The sequence below is a fragment of the Hippocampus zosterae genome, chromosome 5 (genome assembly GCF_025434085.1).
Source record: "Hippocampus zosterae strain Florida chromosome 5, ASM2543408v3, whole genome shotgun sequence".
NCBI lineage: Eukaryota > Metazoa > Chordata > Actinopteri > Syngnathiformes > Syngnathidae > Hippocampus > Hippocampus zosterae.
In genome coordinates, this window is record NC_067455.1 from 1,048,477 (window position 1) to 1,068,332 (window position 19,856).

The 19,856-nt window shown below is 45.9% G+C and overlaps 3 protein-coding genes across 4 annotated transcripts in view; all 3 read right to left on the minus strand.

The window, feature by feature from the left end:
- Nucleotides 1–283: 283 nt before the first annotated feature.
- Nucleotides 284–1,423, minus strand: LOC127601036 (hepcidin-like). The gene is made up of 2 exons (XM_052066016.1): nt 1,175–1,423; nt 284–713 (listed from the first exon to the last, which is right to left on the minus strand). The coding sequence occupies exons 1-2, from the start codon at nt 1,259–1,261 to the stop codon at nt 513–515; spliced, it is 288 nt and encodes a 95-aa protein (XP_051921976.1). The 5' UTR covers nt 1,262–1,423; the 3' UTR covers nt 284–512.
- A 3,606-nt stretch (nt 1,424–5,029) lies between these two features.
- LOC127601005 (upstream stimulatory factor 2-like) overlaps nt 5,030–19,856 on the minus strand; it is a 231,061-nt gene continuing 216,234 nt past the window's right edge. Inside the window, exon 12 of one of the 2 annotated variants that reach the window (XR_007962464.1) lies at nt 5,030–5,218. The gene's annotated coding sequence lies outside the window, so the exon portion shown is untranslated. Of the gene's footprint in view, nt 5,219–5,759; nt 5,883–19,856 lie in introns of those variants that run through there. The other variant, XM_052065974.1, reaches the window with a different exon arrangement.
- On the minus strand, nt 5,857–19,591 carry LOC127601014 (upstream stimulatory factor 2-like). Its single transcript, XM_052065985.1, has 11 exons — nt 19,426–19,591; nt 19,002–19,039; nt 18,386–18,483; nt 17,657–17,776; nt 16,232–16,391; nt 12,379–12,466; nt 10,287–10,325; nt 8,660–8,718; nt 8,361–8,455; nt 7,786–7,914; nt 5,857–6,012 (listed from the first exon to the last, which is right to left on the minus strand). Exons 1-11 carry the CDS (start codon nt 19,458–19,460, stop codon nt 5,923–5,925), a joined length of 951 nt encoding a protein of 316 aa, XP_051921945.1. The 5' UTR covers nt 19,461–19,591; the 3' UTR covers nt 5,857–5,922.

Consider the following 19,856-nt stretch of genomic DNA (forward strand, 5'->3'; position numbering starts at 1 on the left):
ACGCACAAAAATCAACAGCCAACCGACGCCGGCTGCGAAAGGCGCAACGGCAAGTTGGCCGTTTTGCCTTGACCTTGGCGGTTTTTCAAGGATTGTGGCCAATGAACACAAAGGTTGAGAGAATTGTGATTTTTTTTTCCCATTGAAATTATTTTTAAATGTGAAAAAGTTCAAATATGGGATCGCAACTCTATTAAAAAGAGCAATAATGGAAATTAATGCAAATTAAAAAGAAACATTATTTTTAAAAAGTATACATAATGAGAAAATAAGCACAAGCAAATACATTTCAAGATTCATTTATTCAACAATTCTGAATACAAGTTGGAATTAAAAAAAAAAAAAGTTTACAAAAGCTTAAGACTATTCCAAACATGAAAATAAATACCACTGTGCCACTTTGACAGTTTCTAGATCACGTGCGACCAAAATAAAAATCGGGGAACCAGCTCAGTGATAAATTAGGATGCTCTTGTTTGCCGTCGTCGTCGTCGTCGTTTTCGCTCTCCCTTTCAGAACTTGCAGCAGAAGCCGCAGCCCTTGTAGGAGCGGCAGCATTTGCAGCACCAGCGGCACATGGACAGGTTGCTTTGCCGCTTGTGTCGCGCGTGATACGCCGTCCAAGGCTCCCCGTCGGCGGCCGCGTCCAGTAGGCCAGCAACCGGAGCGTCGCCGCCGCCGCCGCCTCTCGCCACCTCCGTTTGCACCCGCACCTGCGTCCGCAAAGAACATTTAAAATGACCGTTAAACCCTTTTTTTAAATGACGGAGAAAAGTCCTCCGAGGCATTGCCGCATCGGACGTGACGTGGGCTGCAACAAAGTGACTTTGTCAAGACGCGCTTCAGGATAGCAAATATCTTATAATTCTTGAATCTTAGCTCCATTGGCGAGCCAAACAAGTTGTTTTCTTTGCATTCACAAAGGCGACTCGTCGCTTGATGCATTTGGATTTGGTGAACGATATTATGCCGAGTTGTCGCATCTGGGAAAGGAGAGCCGCACTCATGATGCGGTCGTAAAAACAGAAAGTGACGAGGCCCCGCCTCTTACAGGCACACCATAGGAATGTTCCGCATTCCTCACTTTGCACCCGTGGCGGTGGGTCGCGTTCCACCGTGCTGGGAAATGCTGGCAAGAACGTAGAAAGAAAAAAAAAACTGTGGAGTCGCTTACCTCGTCGAAGGGGAGCGCCGAGATCTCCGGGATGCGAATAAAGGCGAGCACGAGTGTCACTGCAACTGCAATGCTGAATGCCTTCATTTTGGACTAGTCGGCGGCTGGTTCTGGTTTCAAACGGCGCAGGAAATCCTTAAAAGCCGAGCGGTCGTCTCTCTCATGGGGCGTCGACGACGACTGTCCGCTGACGATGACTTTGCTTGCTACCTCGCTTCCACTGTGTCACTGTGAGTGCACGGTGGCTGGTATTTATACATATGCCGAGTCGTGGTGAAGGGTGAGGGTGGGGGGTGGGGGGGGGGGTTGCCTCACCGCCCCCCGGGAGGCCCGGCTGGCCTCTTTCCCGGCAAGAGTTATCTAACCTCCACAAGGGGAAGTTCTGACCTCTTTGCTTGTGCTGTAAAAGGTGAAAGCAGTCAGGCGACGGGTGGGAGGGGGGGGGGGGGGGGGGGCACAAGTGGTTAGCATGTCTGCCTGGCGATTCCGAGGTTCAGGGTTCCGATTTGGGTTTGAATGGCCAGTCAATGGTTGTTTTGTCTACTGTGCCCTGAAATCAACTGGCTCCAGGTGACCCCTGACCTTATTTAAAAAAAAAAATAACTGCAATAAACTTCCCCCCCAAAAAATTAACGAGGATTGGTGGATTGTTCTGGTTTGAATCTTGCATGAGTTTTCCACTGAACTACACGCAGGAAAATTTGGAGCGTTCAATCAGCCTGCCGTGCATGTTTTTTGGAATGTGGGAGGAAAGCGGAGTACCCGGAGAAAACCCACGCAGGCCCGGGGAGAACATGCAAACTCCACACAGGAAGAAAAAGGAGCAAAAATAATGAAATCTTACGGTATGCTTGTGACTTTTTTGCCCCCCCCCCCCCATCCTCAGCGTTATTTTGTGGCGCAGCCTGCCAACAAATGGCTTTTTGGCATTCCGGAGTCACTTGGCGCATCCGCTCAACTCAACAGAATCGCCACTGCTTTCTCAAAATGACGAAATTATAAGGTCTCAAGTGAAATCGTTTGCTCTTCTCTGTTACTGAGCCCCCCCCCCCCCTCCACACACACACACACACCCTTGTGTAATTCTTATGAAACCTGCCGTTGAAGCGGCATTACATACCAGCGGGATGCTAACACGCTCAATGTTGTTGTTGATCCATTAGACGGCAGTTGAAGTCATCTCATCTAAGGGGGGGGGGGGGGGTGTGGGGGGGCTGCCTCCCTGCCGTTTCATTGAATAACTCATAAATGCTAACAGAAAGTGGTGCTTTCATATGGATTAAAAAGCTTCTCTCCATGACTTGTGATTAAAATAAATACTTTGACACATCAAAACTGGACACAAAGATTTTGGAAAACCTCATCAGGAGGCAATTTGACGAATTCCTTCTTTTGTGTAGCCATCATTTACGATCTCGAGGACGTTGTTGTGAATCCTGCGCATTTTTAAAAAGCATTTCACACCCAAATGTGGACATTTTAAAAGGGTTACTGTCGCTAATGTATGGCTGCATTTATAACTCGGACAAATTTTTTTTTTTTTTTTTAATTAAGGTCAATTTTGGAGAGTCTTACACCTGCATCTTTTGTTTACTGTGAACCGAAACAAAACAGCAAAAGAGAATCATACACCATGTGTTTAAAATAACCACATAACTTTGCTTGAATGTCTGATAGCTTACTGCTAACAAATATATCAGAAATGGGCTAGTGAGTATCGCCGGTGTTAAAGCCGTTTAGGATGTTTGATCATGTTCACTAGCATATATTCTTTATCCTCTGCGAAGCATAACTTTACAGCAGCTGCATTTGGGGCGTCTCTGTGCGTTTGTATTAAACGCGAGCGCACCAGCCGGTCAAGAATCGGACGTATTTTGTCAGTTGCGATATTCCTGCAGAGTTTGTTCAATCGACTTTTGGTTTTTGTTATGCACGTGTTGTTTTTGTGGTTACTATTTAATGGCACGCGAGTCATCGTTCAAAGCTTGATGAAAAACAGCCTGGATACCATGATAGGAGATAAGCATAATAAGGCAGGGGTGGGGTTTGGGGGGGGCGCAAACAAATCAAAAAGGATTATTTTATTTCCTCTTATCGACAGGAGCGCAATAAACAACTGATGGTTAATTAACCTCGGAGCAGAATAAACGCCAGAATCAATAAAGGTGGACGTGAAATTACAAAAATGGTGGTTGGCGTTAGTTGGCAGGCGGCGGGGGGATAAATAAAGATAAAGTGCAGATAAAATCCACGGCGTCTAAATTCTCATTCCGCCTTTAAAGGGCCCCCCAAATTGCCCGAGGTGACTCAATTAGCGACGGTGGCGACCACGCGCCGCCGGTGTGTCTCGCTCACCGATAACCTCGGTGGCCGCGGTTGCGTCACTGTCAACAAAGCGCCACGGGGGCCTCCCGACATGCGCCGGGACCGCCGTCATACGCGGAAACGTGTTTTCGCGAGGGGTCGCCGCCAAGACGCAGCGCGCGCCCCGTCCCGTGCTTTTTCGGCGCCGGAAACAATTCACGCACGGGCTTGATGAGGTCATGCCACGCGATGTTCCGGGACACCGTTCCGAGAAATGATCCTCTGTCACGTCGTAAATTTGGACTGAAGCAAGAGTACGAAACTTGAAGACAAGATCTGGATTGACAGAAAACAATGTCTGCCGGCAAACCAAAACCAAAACAATTATTTCCTGTGCCAAAGATATTTTGGTGGTTTATGGATCATTTGAATAATTTCTTGGAATTGGCTCAAGTAGGCATGAAGTTGAGGTTAATTATTCAAATGAACGAGCATCAACAATTGCTGTCTTGATTCCAATCTGAAAATTGTATGAAGGTAAAAAGTGTTGGCTACTATATTTGTGTTTTTTTTTTTTTTAACCTACGCTTTTTGGTCAAATTTCCGAATCCGTTCCGAATGAAGGCTCTGCTAGGATGGACATTTGGACCCGCGGTTTTCTGGCAGGGGGCCTATCAGCGGGAGGAGAGCTGGTGGCCAAACAAAGGCTGCCACAAGGGCGGCGGACAGACTCACCTCAGCAGGCGGCGCTGCCGCGTTCCTCTTGGTCCAGGCCGTTGACCCCCCCGTCTGTTGCGCAAACTTGACCCCGACAAACCTTCATACCTCGCAGAAGAGGTCAATCTGTGGAAATAATAAATAGAAACACAATATGTTGGTGGGGTGTGGGGGGAATCCATGTCTGCAGGGGGCAGTGTGGAGAGAAGAGGAATTTCAGATGACAGCAATTCCCAGCAGGATTAGGTGAGGAGGGGACAGGGGGGGGGGGGGGGGGGGGCAACATGCCGATTGCATCAGAGGTCAGGGGTCTTTTGCACTGTGGAACTTCCACATCGTATGCGTCACTTCCAAGAATGCAAAAGTTCCCGTCAACTGCCCGACAAGGAGGAAGGATTTCAAAATCAAGAGAAAAAAAAAATCTTGTGAAAGTTTGGGAGGAAAAAAAAAAAAAAACCCACCAGGCTGTGAAATCATGTACAGGTACAGCCGGGCCCTAAACAGTTGCTAATAGTCTCGGACTGAGGTGAATGCGGGGGTTGGGGGGGGGGGGGGGGGTGTTACATTCCATACCTTGGTGTGCTTTGTGGTGTCGGAGGGATGGAAGTGGCTTTGAAGACATAACTTTCTCCACATCCTGCATTCATCTTTGTTCCTTTTGGGGAAAAAATATAAATACACACACACACACACACCGATGGTTGAATGGATTGATGCAGTCTACCTTTTGATTGTCAACCTCCAAAAGGATGAATGTCACCAGGAGAGCGCGAGAGCTCCGACTGGCCGGCCTGCATTACCACGGGGGTGTGGCTAAGTGACAACCAATCCACGTTGAGGATGATAGCGAGTTTATTTGTGACCATTTGTCGATAGAAAAGATGTCTTGCAATGTAACCTGAGAGACATCGAGGCTGCTACAGAGAGGGGCGGATTGGCGGTTTGTGTTCTTCATTTACCATCTCAAAAGAAGATGTTGATGGGAAAAAGATGCGGGGGGTGGAGAATCAGCCATAATATGACCTTTTGATGATTAGCAAATTAGCCCATCTATGAGCATTTGCATTATAAAAAAAACCTCATCGACATGCTGTTATTTTCAATCACACGAGTAAAAAAAAAAAAAAAAAAGAAACATGAGTTAAGTTCTGAATGAAGGCGAGATGGGTTGCAAGTCTTTTGAGACATGGTAGCCGGGGTGGGGGGGGGTCGCCGTCGGCACACTTCCTATGCTTACGTCTTGTTTTCCTCGTGTGTTGGCCACGGTGGGACTCTTCTGCAAAATGCCCAACGTTTCAAGTAATCCCTTCCTGCCCCTGCTCGAGTATCACAAATGTGCACTGCCGCCACCCCCCGCCCCCAAAAATTAAACTTGCGCCAAAGCTAGCCATTGACTGAGGTTGGCTCTTTTGGAGTCTTGCCCGTATGACAGCAAGGAGACTCATAAAAAGAGAACATTATTAAAGAAGTCAGAAAGCGGCAAGTAATAGTCCAAAGTAACGATGATGATGATGATGATCCGGGTAGGTGGGGAGGCGGGGGGGCAGACGTAATGAAATTAAATGTTATCGTCCTTGAGCGAGTTGTAGTTCCGCGGGAGGGTGCGGACGCCTCAGCGAGCGCGGCCCAAGTGCGGCCTTGAGGAGGCGGGTTGTCTCCACGTGATTCTTCACAAGTCCTTGCTTTGCTTTTCCGAAAGTGGCGCAGCGGCGGCGGCTCCTTCATCGCTACTGCGGCGACGTCTCCCCCACCATCTCGATGCCGCGCTGCCGAAGCTGCGCTCTCAGCGAGGCATTCTCGTTCTTCAGTTCCTCAATCTTCGAAGAAGAAGAAAAATTCAGTTCGGAGCTACTTTATCCGGTCTTACGCAACCCTCTACTGCCGGTACAGCTTTGGGTTACGGAATGTGAATCTTTAGAGAAGAAAAACAGCTAAACTAAACCTAAAGAAAGGCCGCACTAGCTTAATGCTAACGCTAATTAACATCTATGTCGCTTTTCGGCAACACAAATGGTTCAGCGACGTGTTGGCAGACATGATAAAAGTACTCGTATTCGGCTACTCTTTATCCTCTGCGTAGAAAAGCAAAATGAGTGTCGTACTGATGAGCTCAGAGAGTAGTTGGGACATTATTATGCGATGATTGGCTGCTGCAAAGAGGCAGAGTGGGATGAATAAAAATCACTCCATGAACTACATGAGTCTTCCTGCCCCAGGTGACCAAGGCTGGCACGCTCGACATAGCGGCGCCATTTCATTGATGCGGCGTGACAAAACTGCAATCCATCTTTTTATTTCTATTTGTGTCATTACTAGATGTCGTTTGTTTGTTTTTTTTATTAAGTGCTATATAATAGAGTGAGGGCGGCCCGGTAGTCCAGTGGTTAGCACGTGGGCTTCACAGTGCAGAGGTACCGGGTTCGATTCCAGCTCCGGCCTCCCTGTGTGGAGTTTGCATGTTCTCCCCGGGCCTGCGTGGGTTTTCTCCGGGTGCTCCGGTTTCCTCCCACATTCCAAAAACATGCGTGGCAGGCTGATTGGACGCTCTAAATTGTCCCTAGGTGTGAGTGTGAGCGCGGATGGTTGTTCGTCTCTGTGTGCCCTGTGATTGGCTGGCAACTGATTCAGGGTGTCCCCCGCCTACTGCCCGAAGACGGCTGGGATAGGCTCCAGCACCCCCCGCGACCCTAGTGAGGATTAAGCGGTTCGGAAAATGGATGGATGGATAATAGAGTGAGGGTGGAATGGTGTGCGACTCGTTAGCACCGTCACCTCACAGTGCAGAGGTGCAAGGTTTGATTCCGGCTCCGGCCTTCCTGTGTGGAGTTTGCCTGTTCTCACTGTGTCTGAGTGGGTTTTCTCCGGGTGCTCCAGTTTCCTCCCACATTCCAAAAACATGCAAGTTTCTGACAACTTTGTCCCAATGACGTCAACCGAGATTAGAACTCAGCGGGCCACAAAAGTCAAGATCATAACCGATGGGATTAAGCCAAAGATGCGGTGCGTCAACTCCGCTGGCTGCCAACTCACCTCCTAGCCCACACTCCCACCCTACCCCCACTTCAAGGAGGCGCCCAAGAGATCACGTTAAGCTTTCTGTGAGATAGTGTGGGGGGGGGGGGGGGTTGCAGTCATACTCAATAGCCAAGGGAGGAGGAGATCAGCATGCAAGTTGGCTGCCTGTCTTGTTTTCATCCCCGCCGCCTCTCGCAGGTAGTAGCGAGCCCCTTTGATGGCTCGGAAGGTTGCGATTGCGCAGCTAACCGCCGAAAACCACCTCGGGATCCACTCGGAGAAGAAATGAAGACGCGCACGGAGGGAGCCGGTGGAGTTTACCCTCAGCGGAGGGAGACTTGAAGGAGTCGTGTCTATTTAACTTGTTTCATCTGCACATCAACTCGGCGGAATACTAAACAAGCTGGACTCGTATCAAATGCAGAATCCGTGTCGAGAGGCGTGCGCCATTTACTCCCATCAAAATTAAAACTATTATTAAGATAAGATAAGATATCCTTTATTCGTCCCACACTGGGGAATTACGATGCATGATTTGACCTTGCAATGGCCCCCGGTTGGAGAAGTCGGCCTACCTGCTGCCTGCACAGCTCATTGTCCACCTGGATCCTCTCCACCTCCTTCAGGCTCTCCTGCAGCCGCTGGTTGCCCTGCCTCAGCTCGCGGATGTAGTCGCACGCTTTGGACAGGATTCCGCCTTTACTCTGGAAGCACAAGATGGCCGCTGCAAATGGGAGCTTCAAAACAGTCACGTCTTTCTGTTTTTTTTTTTTGGAAAGATTCCCTAACCTTGGTTGAGATGTTTCTGTAGGATTAAGGACCAAACTTAGGAGCTCTCACAATCTAAATGGGACGGGAAGGAAGAGTTTTGTTTTTTAAAACTATGGTCTGGGAAGGGATGGTGTGGGATTTTTTTTCAGTGGGAGGGGGAAGCGACTGGAGTAAAAATTGACCACCGTGTTACTTTTTAGTTTAGACTAGTGCGGACACGTAGAACATGTTCTTGGAAGGACCATTTTTGCGTTTTGGTCCTTTTTAATAGACTTGCTGGTTCAATCTGAATTGCTGTTCCCAGTTTGCAATTGAGGAATTCTTTATGTGAGGCTTCAACGGGAATGTGGCCGTTGAGCGGATGAAAACCACAACTTACTGCTCCAGTTTTGGTGCTGTCCATGTTGCAGTCAGGGATGATTTTGGAGAGGGTCACAATCCAGTTGTTGATTTTGTCCCTTCGCCGCCTCTCAACTAAAAAAGCAGGAAGCGGATTCTTTAGGGGTGGGGTAGGGGGGGTTCTCCCTTGTGTTGCCGGGCTATGACCGTTCCACAACAGCCTCTAGTGGCCACCTTGAGAATAGCTGTGTCAAGCCGCACATCCATTTCGACACAGAGCCTGCATTGTGTTGCCCTGTCAGGCGAGTGAAAAGGCCGCAATCACGGCTAATTACCCACCTTCATTATGCTGCGCTCTCCTCCTTTCATCTCGCGGTGTTCGGGGCCCGTCCATTTTCCTTCGGAGAAAAAAAACATACACACACGCTTGTTTTGTTTTTTTTCCACACACGACAATACAGCCAACCCCCGCATTCACCTCATACCCGAGACTATTAGCAACTGTTCTGGGCTGTTATCTTTGACAATGTCTTTTCTAATGGCGGGAGCCTACAGCCGGCTTGCAACATCTAAAGTTCCACCTGGAGCTCCAACAACCCTCTCCGCCAGAGACGTGCGGTCAGGGGAGGCAGGTGAGGCAGAGCCTCACCTCTGAATGCCCATTGCATTGCGCAATCAGGTAGTCCGTTAATTAAGATGCGGCAGTGAAACCATTTTCAACCGCGCAACAAAGCGTGAAGGGACTGGTAACATCATGACTTATAAATATCAATGACCTATTTTCTCATGTAGCACGACTAACTGTGTTCCATTCATTAAAAAAAAAAAAAAAAGTAGCAGCGGATTTATCAACGTGTGCCTTGCGCGCAAAATTCAACGCCGCTTTCACATGGAGACAGACACAAAGTTTTTTGTTTTTGAATGTTTTTTTTTTAAGATTTGATTTTTCCCCTCCTCAATGCATTTCAGTTATAAACAGGCTTTCGCAATTCACACGAATAGCGGGGGCGTCCACTGAATTTATATTTTTTTTCATTTTCCGTATTCAAGAGCAGTGCTAATGTGCTAATGTTCACGCTGCGTAATTTCACAGTATCTTATAATAAATACGATTTCGTAATATCTAACTTTTTGGAAGTCGGTCATTATCATGGTAGCTGGTATAGTTTTCAGCTGTACTTTTGAATTGATATTCATTTATTTTCATGAATTGTTTGTCATATGGTATTAATTCTGTTAGTGTGTCATGAAATGTGACGAGTCGCTATTCCAAAGGTGATGAGAAAGAAAAGTTGTTTTCGAACGATGTTGGATTACCCCACCGGCGAGTAGTCCAACGTGAATGCAGTACTAATCCTCACTTTGAAAAAAAAAGTGGTCTCGGTGCAATTTTCATTTTTTTTGCAAAGGCCCAGATCTTCTGTTAACGCAAATACTTTTTTCTCAACGCCGTTTTGAAAGGTTTCCGAGTCTTCAGCTCTAATGCAGCAATTTTGTAGGATTTCAATGTGACTCGGGCTTTTAACTGCATCTCATCCAGCCTCTGCGCCGAACAAAATGTGCGGTGAGCGTCCATCATTTTGTTATCTACACAAATAAAACAACCACCACGGAAGCCTGCGAGACAAGAGCGGCGGCGAGTCTGGAGATGTTGTTTCCCGATGCAGCGCGGCGACCTAATTTCGAATTCCTGACGGGGACCGAGTTGCCTGGCTAACAACAATGGATGAGGGTCAGCACTGAGGGAGCGCCGCATCTGCGGTCTCACACATCAAGAATGGGGAGAATCAGCGGGGCGGGGGGGATTGGTGGTTGTGGGGGTGCGGGGGGTCTCCACTCTGCTTGGAATCTAATTTGATTAGTTCATTTGCTGCAAACAGAAATGTGCTGTGACGGTGGTGATGGGAAAAAGAGGAAGTGGAAGAGAAGGAGGAGGAGGAAGGGGAGTGGGGGGGGCGTTCCTCACCAGTTTAAACCTTCTTGCCGCAGCGTCTCGTTTTCATCTCTGCGGACGGCACATAGGGTGGGGAGGTTTTTACTTCACTTTGACAAACTGGAATGTCACCGTTGATTTGCGCACACTCAAAACGGGCGAGAAGAATCATGCAAAGTAGAACCACAAGACACCTGGAGAAAAACATTTCCTGTGTGTCGCGTCTCCTGTTGTTCGTCACGTGGCTTAACTCGCGACAACGCACATTGTGTGTCCAAACAACAACAGCACATTTTAGTGCCGGATAAATGCTAACGAGGGGGAAAAAATCGACATAACTCGATTTGACCGTCGGTCATGTGCTTGTCGCAGCTTTGCGCTGACGGAGAGAAAACTTCAGTTCGTTTCATTTCGCCTCGCCACAAATCTGTATTTTAGTACATCGGAGTAGATAGACAACATTCATATCCAAATACGTAAAACTATACGCCCCACGGAATGTAAAATTTAAATGGCTCAAAAGTCAAACACTCACTTAAAATGATGTAGACCAGGCATGTCCAAAGTCCGGCCCGCGGGCCAAATTCGGCCCGCGGTCGAATTTCATCCGGCCCTCGGCCCCCGTCATAAAATCAGTGCCGTCTGGCCCGCAGGTTGGGCGCAATGGAACACGTGTTGCATTGACTGAGGTCTCGTAGACTGGTGAGTGATGTTTCATAGACTACTGCTTCCCTCTAGTGGCTAAATGAGTAATAGCATTCACTAAATGAGTAATAGCATTTAGACACTAGAGGGCATCACTCACGAGTCAACAAGACATCACTCCGTGTTTAGATTGACTGATATGTCATATTTCAAATTCCTGTTTCAAATGAACCAAAAGAAATTCTTAAGATTGTTGAAATTAAAATAAAAATGCAAATGTGAAACAGACTGGCTTACTAAAATTTGTTGAACAATATTGTTGTTCAATGTAAAGAATGTCAGCCAAGGTCGGCCCCCCCGACATTTTACCACATAAAATCTGGCCCCATTGGCAAAAAGTTTGGACACCCCTGTTATAGATGAAAGAGGATCAATAGGCTAATACAAAAATTAATACAATAGAATACAATTTCTTCTGTTTGAATTTCAAGTGTGGGATCGCGACTGGGTGACAATAGCCATGCCAATGCTTTTTGGTGAGCATTTGTACTTCTTTTAGTTTGATTTAGATTTGGGATTACAACCCTTTCCATGACAGCTACGTAAAACATCATGTACAGACTGGCTCGACAAATTCATCCCTTCACTCGGCATCCTTTCTTACAAGAAAAAGCGTTTTGATGCTCCCCTGGGACTAGTAGGAAGAGTTACTAGATCCTGCAGTTTTGCTGGGAACTTCTCTTATACGCAAGACGTCAGTCAGGCTTTTTACTACAGCTCAGTACAAATGGGTTCCATCCATTGGAGTTACGCATGAGGTGAGTTTAGGGCTAAAAACAAGAGTTGATCAAATGAGGGCAAGCATAAGTAGGACAGAGCGAGAAAACTCTCTTGAAATAAAAGCCATAAGTTGCTTTTATAGACCTACACCCGCCGAGCCGCACATAATAAAATATTATGACTTAGCGTAAAAAATATATATATTACACACACACACACACAAGCACGCACGAATGGTTCCGCTCCTGAACTGTGTCTGACATATTTAATCGCGGCAGTGTAATATAACCGTCATTCATTTTTTGTGTGTTTGTATTTGGAGTGCGTGTCAAGAGAGGCCTGTTGCTGCAATCAATATTTTTTTTAATAAACTCCTGAAAAACGTCAATGACAACATGAGCAAGCGTAATGACTACAGCTGGATTTACGCTGCAAGTGACACAATTCTGGTTGTTGTGCTTTCAAATGACACAATTGGGATATGCATCATCAGCCTATATAACACACAAAATAAAACGACAATTTGGATTTTCTAGGTTCTTTCGACATTAATGTTTACTTCAGTGCTGATGCTTGTGGAGTAACTTCAAATCAATTACCGGTACTTGGGCATCTGCGCACGCGTGTCCTTTCATTTGTCCCGCTGGTATAAATGGCGATTATATATACATATGTGTGAATGTGTGAATGTGACACTCACGCTGGGAAGGGTTGCGTGCGTGGGGCAATACTCCGCGTGGTGCCCATCTGAATGGCATCGGGAGGGGTCATCATCACGTAGAACTGGCCTGTGGAAAGCATGGCAGCTGTGTTAATGGGGATTTTTGGGAGGGGTTAAATCTTCCGACATTAAAACCCAATGACACTCGCGCCTCTGCTTAGAGCAGGTATGTCTAAAGTCCGGCCCGTGGGCCAAATCCGGCCCGCGGTCGAATTTCATCCGGCCCTCGGTCATAAAATCAGTGCCGTCTGGCCCGCAGGTTGGGCGCAATGGAACACGTGTTGCATTGACTGAGGTCTAGTAGACTGGTGAGTGATGTACTGCTTCCCTCTAGTGGCTAAATGAGTAATCGCATTCACTAAATGAGTAATAGCATTTAGACACTAGAGGGCATCACTCACGAGTTAACAAGACATAACTCCGTGTTTAGATTGACTGATATGTCATATTTCAAATGATCCTTGCAGTTGTGGATATGTGTATTGCTTGTTCATTTCCCTGTTGTTCGAGTCAAAGGTTTTGTGACTATTGAAAAGTCATGGTGATACATTTTATGTTTCAAATCGATCCATTTGCACTCAGGAGACTTCTGTTTAAGAAAAAGTCAAGTGAATAAGCAGTTGCGTGTGATGTACCTGTTTCAAATGAACCAAAATAAATTCTTAAGATTGTTGAAATTAAAATAAAAATGGAAATGTGAAACAGACTGGCTTACTAAAATTTGTTGAACAATATTGTTGTTCAATGTAAAGAATGTCAGCCAAGGTCGGCCCCCCGACATTTTACCACATAAAATCTGGCCCCCTTGGCAAAAAGTTTGGACACCCCTGGCTTAGAGCATCAAAGATGATCACAATGCCAATTCCGAGAAATCGCTATTAAAAAAAGTAAAATAAAGTAAAACCACTCACATACATAAGACACGTACTGAAGTGGGAAATCACTCGAATTACTTTCAGATAAATTGCAGCAAATTGAGTCTGCAATCTTGATTGTTAAGTTCACTGCTGGTGTTAAAGGCGGGCCCCGCACATCTAGATTTTTAAAATACAACAAGTGGGAACCTGTCGTCAATTGAGCAACAGTTCACCGCTAAGTATGACACATCAGCCGGCCTCTCATATGACTCGTCTCGGCAATTGTGACAAATGAGGCTCATCCATGCACGTGGTGCGCTCGCCGCCATGGCGCACGTTTCATTTGTTCTCTCAACGCGCTTGTGTCACGCGGCGGCAAAAAAAAATATGTATTTCAGAGACACAATGGGCAGCTGGTACGCAAGTGTTGTAAATCAGCCTAACGTGCTTTAAGACAGGCAGGCGCATCTGCGAGCTTAAGCACAATGAAATTGAAGACAAAATGGCACCGCGTTACAAATATTGTGAGGGTTGGGTGCCATTCTATGCAGAATTAAAAGCGTAAGGATGAAAATTGGGCATTTTAAGGAGACACAGACACCCCTAAATTGTCTTAAAACGAGTGAGCGGGGAATTGAGTCACTTCCTGACGTCCGTACGCTAGCGTTAGCGTAGGTTAGTGTTCGGATGTCCATTGTAAACCAAGGACGCCCCGTATTGAATTAATTCCTATTACGAGCTGAAATGAACTGAAAACTCACCGTATATACTTTTATATTTTTAGTACAAGGGTAGATGCCCGGCCGACGCCGTCAGCATCGGTGACGGCGAGATAACGACATGAGGCACTGAGCGAGCTGTGTGAGGCGGGCTCATGCGACGCAAAGTAATTACATGTGATCGGCAGGGCCTCGTCGTAATTGACTTGAAAGAAAGAGGGGACGCACTGTGGCGTGCGCGGGGAATAAAATTAAGCCTATGGAATTAAAAAAAAAACGCAAAACGCACCAAAGCAATCGCCGAAGGCCCAAGCCAAAATAAAAGCAGGAAATGGCACTAATCATCACGTCAAGAGGCATTCGTTGTATGTAATGCAACGACAATAAAGGTGATTCTGATTCTGATATACAGCATGAGGGCAGAGGGAACTTTTTAATTGTGCTGCAGCGCCTGAAACACGATCAGGTCAAAGCCAAAGCCGAGAAAAGTTGTCGTTGAGATTTACTGGCTGCGCAGATCAATTTGCATATTTAACAGCTCCGTGAAGTTGTCAACATGGGCTTTGCGGTTCACACCTGCTTTTTTTCCGACTCGAGCTCCCCCACTAGTTGTCAAGGTAACTTGCATGGGATAAGGCCACCCCCTCAAAACGGTCAAAAAAATAAGCCTGCCAAAAGTAAGCATTTTGATATTTACATGCTATATCACATATGTGGACTCGAAATTGGACTTAAAGTACTAAAATGTCTGCCAGTAATTTATTTTTTTAAAAAAATCAAATATCATACAACTAATTGGTTTTATTTCTCCGGCACATTAAAAGAAATGGTTTTTAAAGCTGCACTTTTGGGGGGGGTAAATATGAAGCATCTAGGCGATATAAATGCGTTATGGCTTGGATTTGAGGTTCCGCCATGTGCCGTTTCACACATTCTTGGGTACTTTGCTGTCTCCCAGTCGTATTTACGAGCTGTGCTGTAATGCAATTAACGACATAATTTATATGACAGCCTGATTAGTTTAACCGTCAATCAACACACTGCAGGAATTGTTCAACACATCGGATTTTGTACTGTCCGTGTTCAGGCATACGCGCTGTAAAAACAAAGCATAAAATGTTCATTCATAAATAAATGAATACATCTGACTTAATTACAGGGTGGGCCAAAGGTCAGATACAGTACACACATTTTAAATTTTTGTTTTGAACAGGAATCTTTATTCGTGGAAAAAAAATCTTTGTCTCACCTCTCGGGTGGTGTCCGTCCCACATTCAGCTCGGGTCCTCTACCAGAGGCCAGGAAGCTTGAAGGTTCTGTGTGAGGATCCTTGCTGTTCACAACACTGCGCTTTTCTGGACTGAGATGTCCAATGTTGTTCCCGGATTCGGTTGTAACGATTCATCCAGTTTGGGGGTCACTGCGCCGAGTGCTCCGATCATGTTTCGGTAGACTATGCCAGCCACCTGGTTATGGTGTTCCATGTAGGCATGTAGGCTGAGATCAGCCACTTCAGTTATGGACCGGTGGTACATTCTGTGTACATTCTTGTCCTCTCCCGTGATGATCCGTCTTCCAGCACCTCATCCTCTGTACCCCATTGTCTGAGACATTCTCAGAGGACGTCATCCGTTGGAGCCTTCTCCTAGATGTATTCATGGAGCTTGGACACTCACTAGTCCCCGGCCTCCTTCCTTACGGCTTGCGTACAGTCCCAGGGTGCTGGATTTGGGATGGAACCCTCCATGCATGGTTAGAAGCTTTCAGGTCTTAACATCCGTGGTCTGAATCTCTTCCTTTGGCCACCTCATTATTTCTGCACGGTATCTGATCACTGGCAGGGCATAGCCGTTTATTGCCCGGGTCTTATCTTATTCTTGTCATTGAGCTGGCTTCTTAGGACTTGCCTCACCCGCTGGAGGTGTTTGGTCGTAGCCGCTTTCCTTGTTGCCAGTTCGAGGTTGCCATTGGCTTGTGGTATACCGAGGTACTTGTAGCTGTTCGCAATGTCTGCTATTGTTCCTTAAGGGAGTGAGACCCCTTCAGTGTGGACTACCTTGCCGCTCTTCTGTTCAAGTGTGTGTGTATGTATATATATATATACACACACACACATATATTCAGTAAATATATTTACACACACACACACACACACACATGTATATATATACTGTATATATAAACATACATATACTGTACATGCATACATATATACAGTATATATACACACAGCCCGAGTTCTGCTCAGGCACTCACCTCCCGCCTGCGTGAGCGTGGGCTCAGAGGTGGCGCCGGCCTGCACAGCCACGGAGCCGTCGCTCACCGCCGCCGCAGGAAAATAGGCGAAGCGCGCTTCCCCACTTGCCGACTGCCCGGCCGGGCTTCCCCCATTACTGAAAGGGTTCTGGATCACCGCCTGTGACGGATAAGAGAGAGACGCACGCGGGACGAAAGAAGCGTGAGCGGGCGGACAAGTCAAGAGCCCGCCTCGCCATCGCTGCAGCACCCCTTGGGCATGACGAAGTGTTTAACTGCTGTGTGAAAATGGGGGGGGGGGAAAAGCTTCAATAAGCAATGTTCTTGTCAAAGCCATCATCTCTGGTTTCAACCCAAAAAGTTCATTTGATTCCTTACAATGCAAACGACAAACATTTTACCCCCCCGTGTCGCTTTTGCTGCTTGTTTTGATGTTCCGATGCCTCCTGCTGCGTTCAAGGTCACTAGAACTACAGTCTCTTTCTAGACCACTTTGAAACAACGGAGACAGACAAAGTGATGTACGTGAAGCAAAAAAAAAATCATACAACAACAAACAATAAAACAAACATTCATAACAAAGACAGCAGAAAGCACAAAAACGGTCAAAACTAAAAATCAAGTCTCATGCTGAGTCAAAAGCCAAAGAATAGAAATGAGTTTGAGGACGAGTTTTAAAGATTTTAAAGAAAAAGGCTTCATCCCCTCTGAGCCTCCATGTCGAAATGTGGAAGAGCAAGGAGGCAAAAAGAAAATAGAAGAGCAAAGAGGAAGCAAAAAATAAAAAAATAAGAAATGGACTAGAGCTGCGCTACCTTCGACCTTGCGCAATCGCATTAAAGCAATAGAGTGAATCCGCAATAACTAAAGTGTTAGAGCACAGTGTTCGCATATGAAACAATTTTAACATTGTCTATGAAGAGTTCAGTCGTTTTTTTTAAGGAATTACAAATTAGATTGGAATTATTTGGATTCTGTTGTGTACATCATTCAAATAAACTATTTTCCATACGCCAAATGCGTACCTAATAAAGTGGCTGGTCCAAGTGCTGTCAAAACAGGTGAGTGACGCCCCCTGACGGCCAATGAAAGCCACCACAATAACAATGAATTCTCAATCGAAAACGATCACTTTACAACATGTTGTGTTTCATGTTTGTAAACAAGAGGCGCCAGGATCATTTTCCGTGGCAAAAAAAATGAGTGACTAACGTTGACATTTATTGGAAACGATTACATGAAAAAGAAAAAAGTTTTTTTTCTTTTCTAGCGGAAAGCTCCACTCTTCCGCCACCTGGAATTGTGAGTGAAGATGAGCCAAACGGAATAATAACCACAACATGTTCAAACACTTGGTGAGACATGTCAAACAAACCCCCCAAAAAAACCAACAGATAACTCCATATTCATTTACGGGCTGGGTACCTGAGCAACAGCCTGAGGAGCGCTGCTGAAAGACGCCGCAGAGACGACACCCACCGCCCCGCCGACGTCGTCCCGTCCCTCAAGGTTCTGTTCAGTGACCTGGACCACACGGTAAGTCACCTGTAAGCCGGGGGAAAAAAAAAGTTAATAAAAATAAATAGATGTTCTGTTTCTCCAGTATGAATACCTGGCTGGTGGATTTGTTAATCATATCCTACAAAGTGCAATACAATACACTTCAAGACAGGATTTTGCCAAATGAGAAAATGATCTTGTTTGTTCCAAGGGAGACCCAATTTGTAGCCCCACGTCATGTGACTCTCTCCCTCCCCTGACTGACATGTGACAGCAGCCTCGTGCCAATCCCAGCCCGGCCCGCCATCACATGATATTGCTCACGCTCTTGCCCTCACCCCGTGTATATGCCAAAATGAATCCCGCATGGATGACCGGGTATCAAATGCCACACTCATTTTCTGGAATGAATTGATCTGGACTACAATTATATTGGGTTGGTATAATGAATGTAAATTGAAGAAAAATACCTGATACCAAACACACAAAAAAAAATCCACCATTCACTTGCAGCAACTTCCAAAGATAGACCTCGTTTGCCCCCACAGAAAAAAAAAGCTTTTTCTCATTAAAAAAAATATCCCTTTTCTCAAAACATGAATGTAAAAGTGCAATTTAATAAATTAACATTTTAAAATTCAAAATCAGACTCACCTGTCCCCCGTCAGTGCTTAACTGGTACTCGATGTTGTGATCCCCAAACGCGACGGCCTGATGTGTGGTGACACCTGTCTGCTCGTCTCCGGTTCCGTCTGAGGAAAGGACATTTTAGTTTGATTGATCCCCCCTCCCCCTACGACAGTACAAGGGGAAAAAATAAACAGATTAAAAAGTTTTAAAAAAAACACCCTGAGGTCAAAATGGCCTTTATCAACACACAGTGGAGGAGTCACGCTGAACTTTGAAGCTTACGCCCAGCGCGTAAAAACAAAAAATAAAAATAAGGGGGGAAAAAAATAGATTGATGGGGAGCAAACCTGCTCCTGTCCAAGTAGTTAAATGACTACAAATCATAACAGCACCCCTTACAGTCTCGTAGAGTAGACCCAGATGCCTATTTTCACACCACGGGATTGCTCTGTGACTACGCCTGTGACCCAAAACAACCACATCTCAGTGAGAAGTCAATTATTAGATTTGAAGGAGAAGAATGGAAAGTCAGGTGCAACGAGACTTCCCTGGAATCAGAATGTAAGCCAATGTCCAATGCACAGTATGTGCAAATGATACTGGATACGAGAAGTATCATGGAGAGATGTGTCAAACTTACTGTCAGATGCTTGCACCTCCTCGTCTTGTTTATCTTGGCTGCGGATGAACACAACAGAAATGTCACTTCGACTAAGAAACCGAATTTTTGAGCACAAAAAAAATGCAATTCTAAATATTAGCTTAGTTTCTGTGAAATTCGAGTTCAAATGAATTGACATTATGACTTGAAACCTGACTAGATTACTTTAGAAAGCTAGCCTTAGCTAGCCTATTTCAAGTCTTTTTTTCCCAATCAACACCCTGTTTGAGTTATAAATACTCGTCTATTTTCCTCGAAATGCAACAAAGTTCCCCCAACGACAAACTGTAAAAGCTACAACCTCCACTTTCTGAAGTAGTTTTTCCTTCTTTCCTCGGGAAAAGATTATTAGCATGTTGTGCTTAGCTTGTGTAGATTAGCCATTTTTGTGACACGGTTTTACCTGGCGTTGTCCAGACTCTGTTCGAGAATATCCATCAGGGTCGGAATTTCAAAAAAAAACAGTGGGGAGGGGGGGTCTTCAGTGCGATGGATGGAGATGGAAGTGCTTGATCACGGGGACAAACACTCGGGTCATGTGAGAGGAGACAGCCCTGGACACGTGAGACGCAGCTCGGCTTTGGAACCAAAATGGAGGCCGGCGGAGCAGTCGGTGTAGCTGTGGCAGCTGAAGTGACTCCAACGACGGTTTTTTTTTTCAACTAAGCAGTTTATCCTGGTGGATTGTACGCCCGCGGCAACTGAATGACTTGGAATGTCCAAACTGTTACGTGTTGCGACATCATTCAGCGATACATCCCGAATTGATTCCCGAGCTTCCGAATTACATTGATGAACCCCAAAACGCAACATCCGAGCTGTTTTTATGCTCGT

Coding starts and splice junctions, on each gene's coding strand:
- LOC127601036 (XM_052066016.1), bottom strand. CDS start 1,261: ATGAAGGCATTCAGCATTGCAGTTGCAGTGACACTCGTGCTCGCCTTT. Junction 714..1,174: donor CGGCGCTCCCCTTCGACGAG/GTAAGCGACTCC, acceptor TTGCGGACGCAG/GTGCGGGTGCAAACGGAGGT.
- LOC127601014 (XM_052065985.1), bottom strand. CDS start 19,460: ATGGATATTCTCGAACAGAGTCTGGACAACGCCAG. Junction 17,777..18,385: donor TAAGCACTGACGGGGGACAG/GTGAGTCTGATT, acceptor CCCGGCTTACAG/GTGACTTACCGTGTGGTCCA. Junction 16,392..17,656: donor CTCCTCAGGCTGTTGCTCAG/GTACCCAGCCCG, acceptor TATCCGTCACAG/GCGGTGATCCAGAACCCTTT.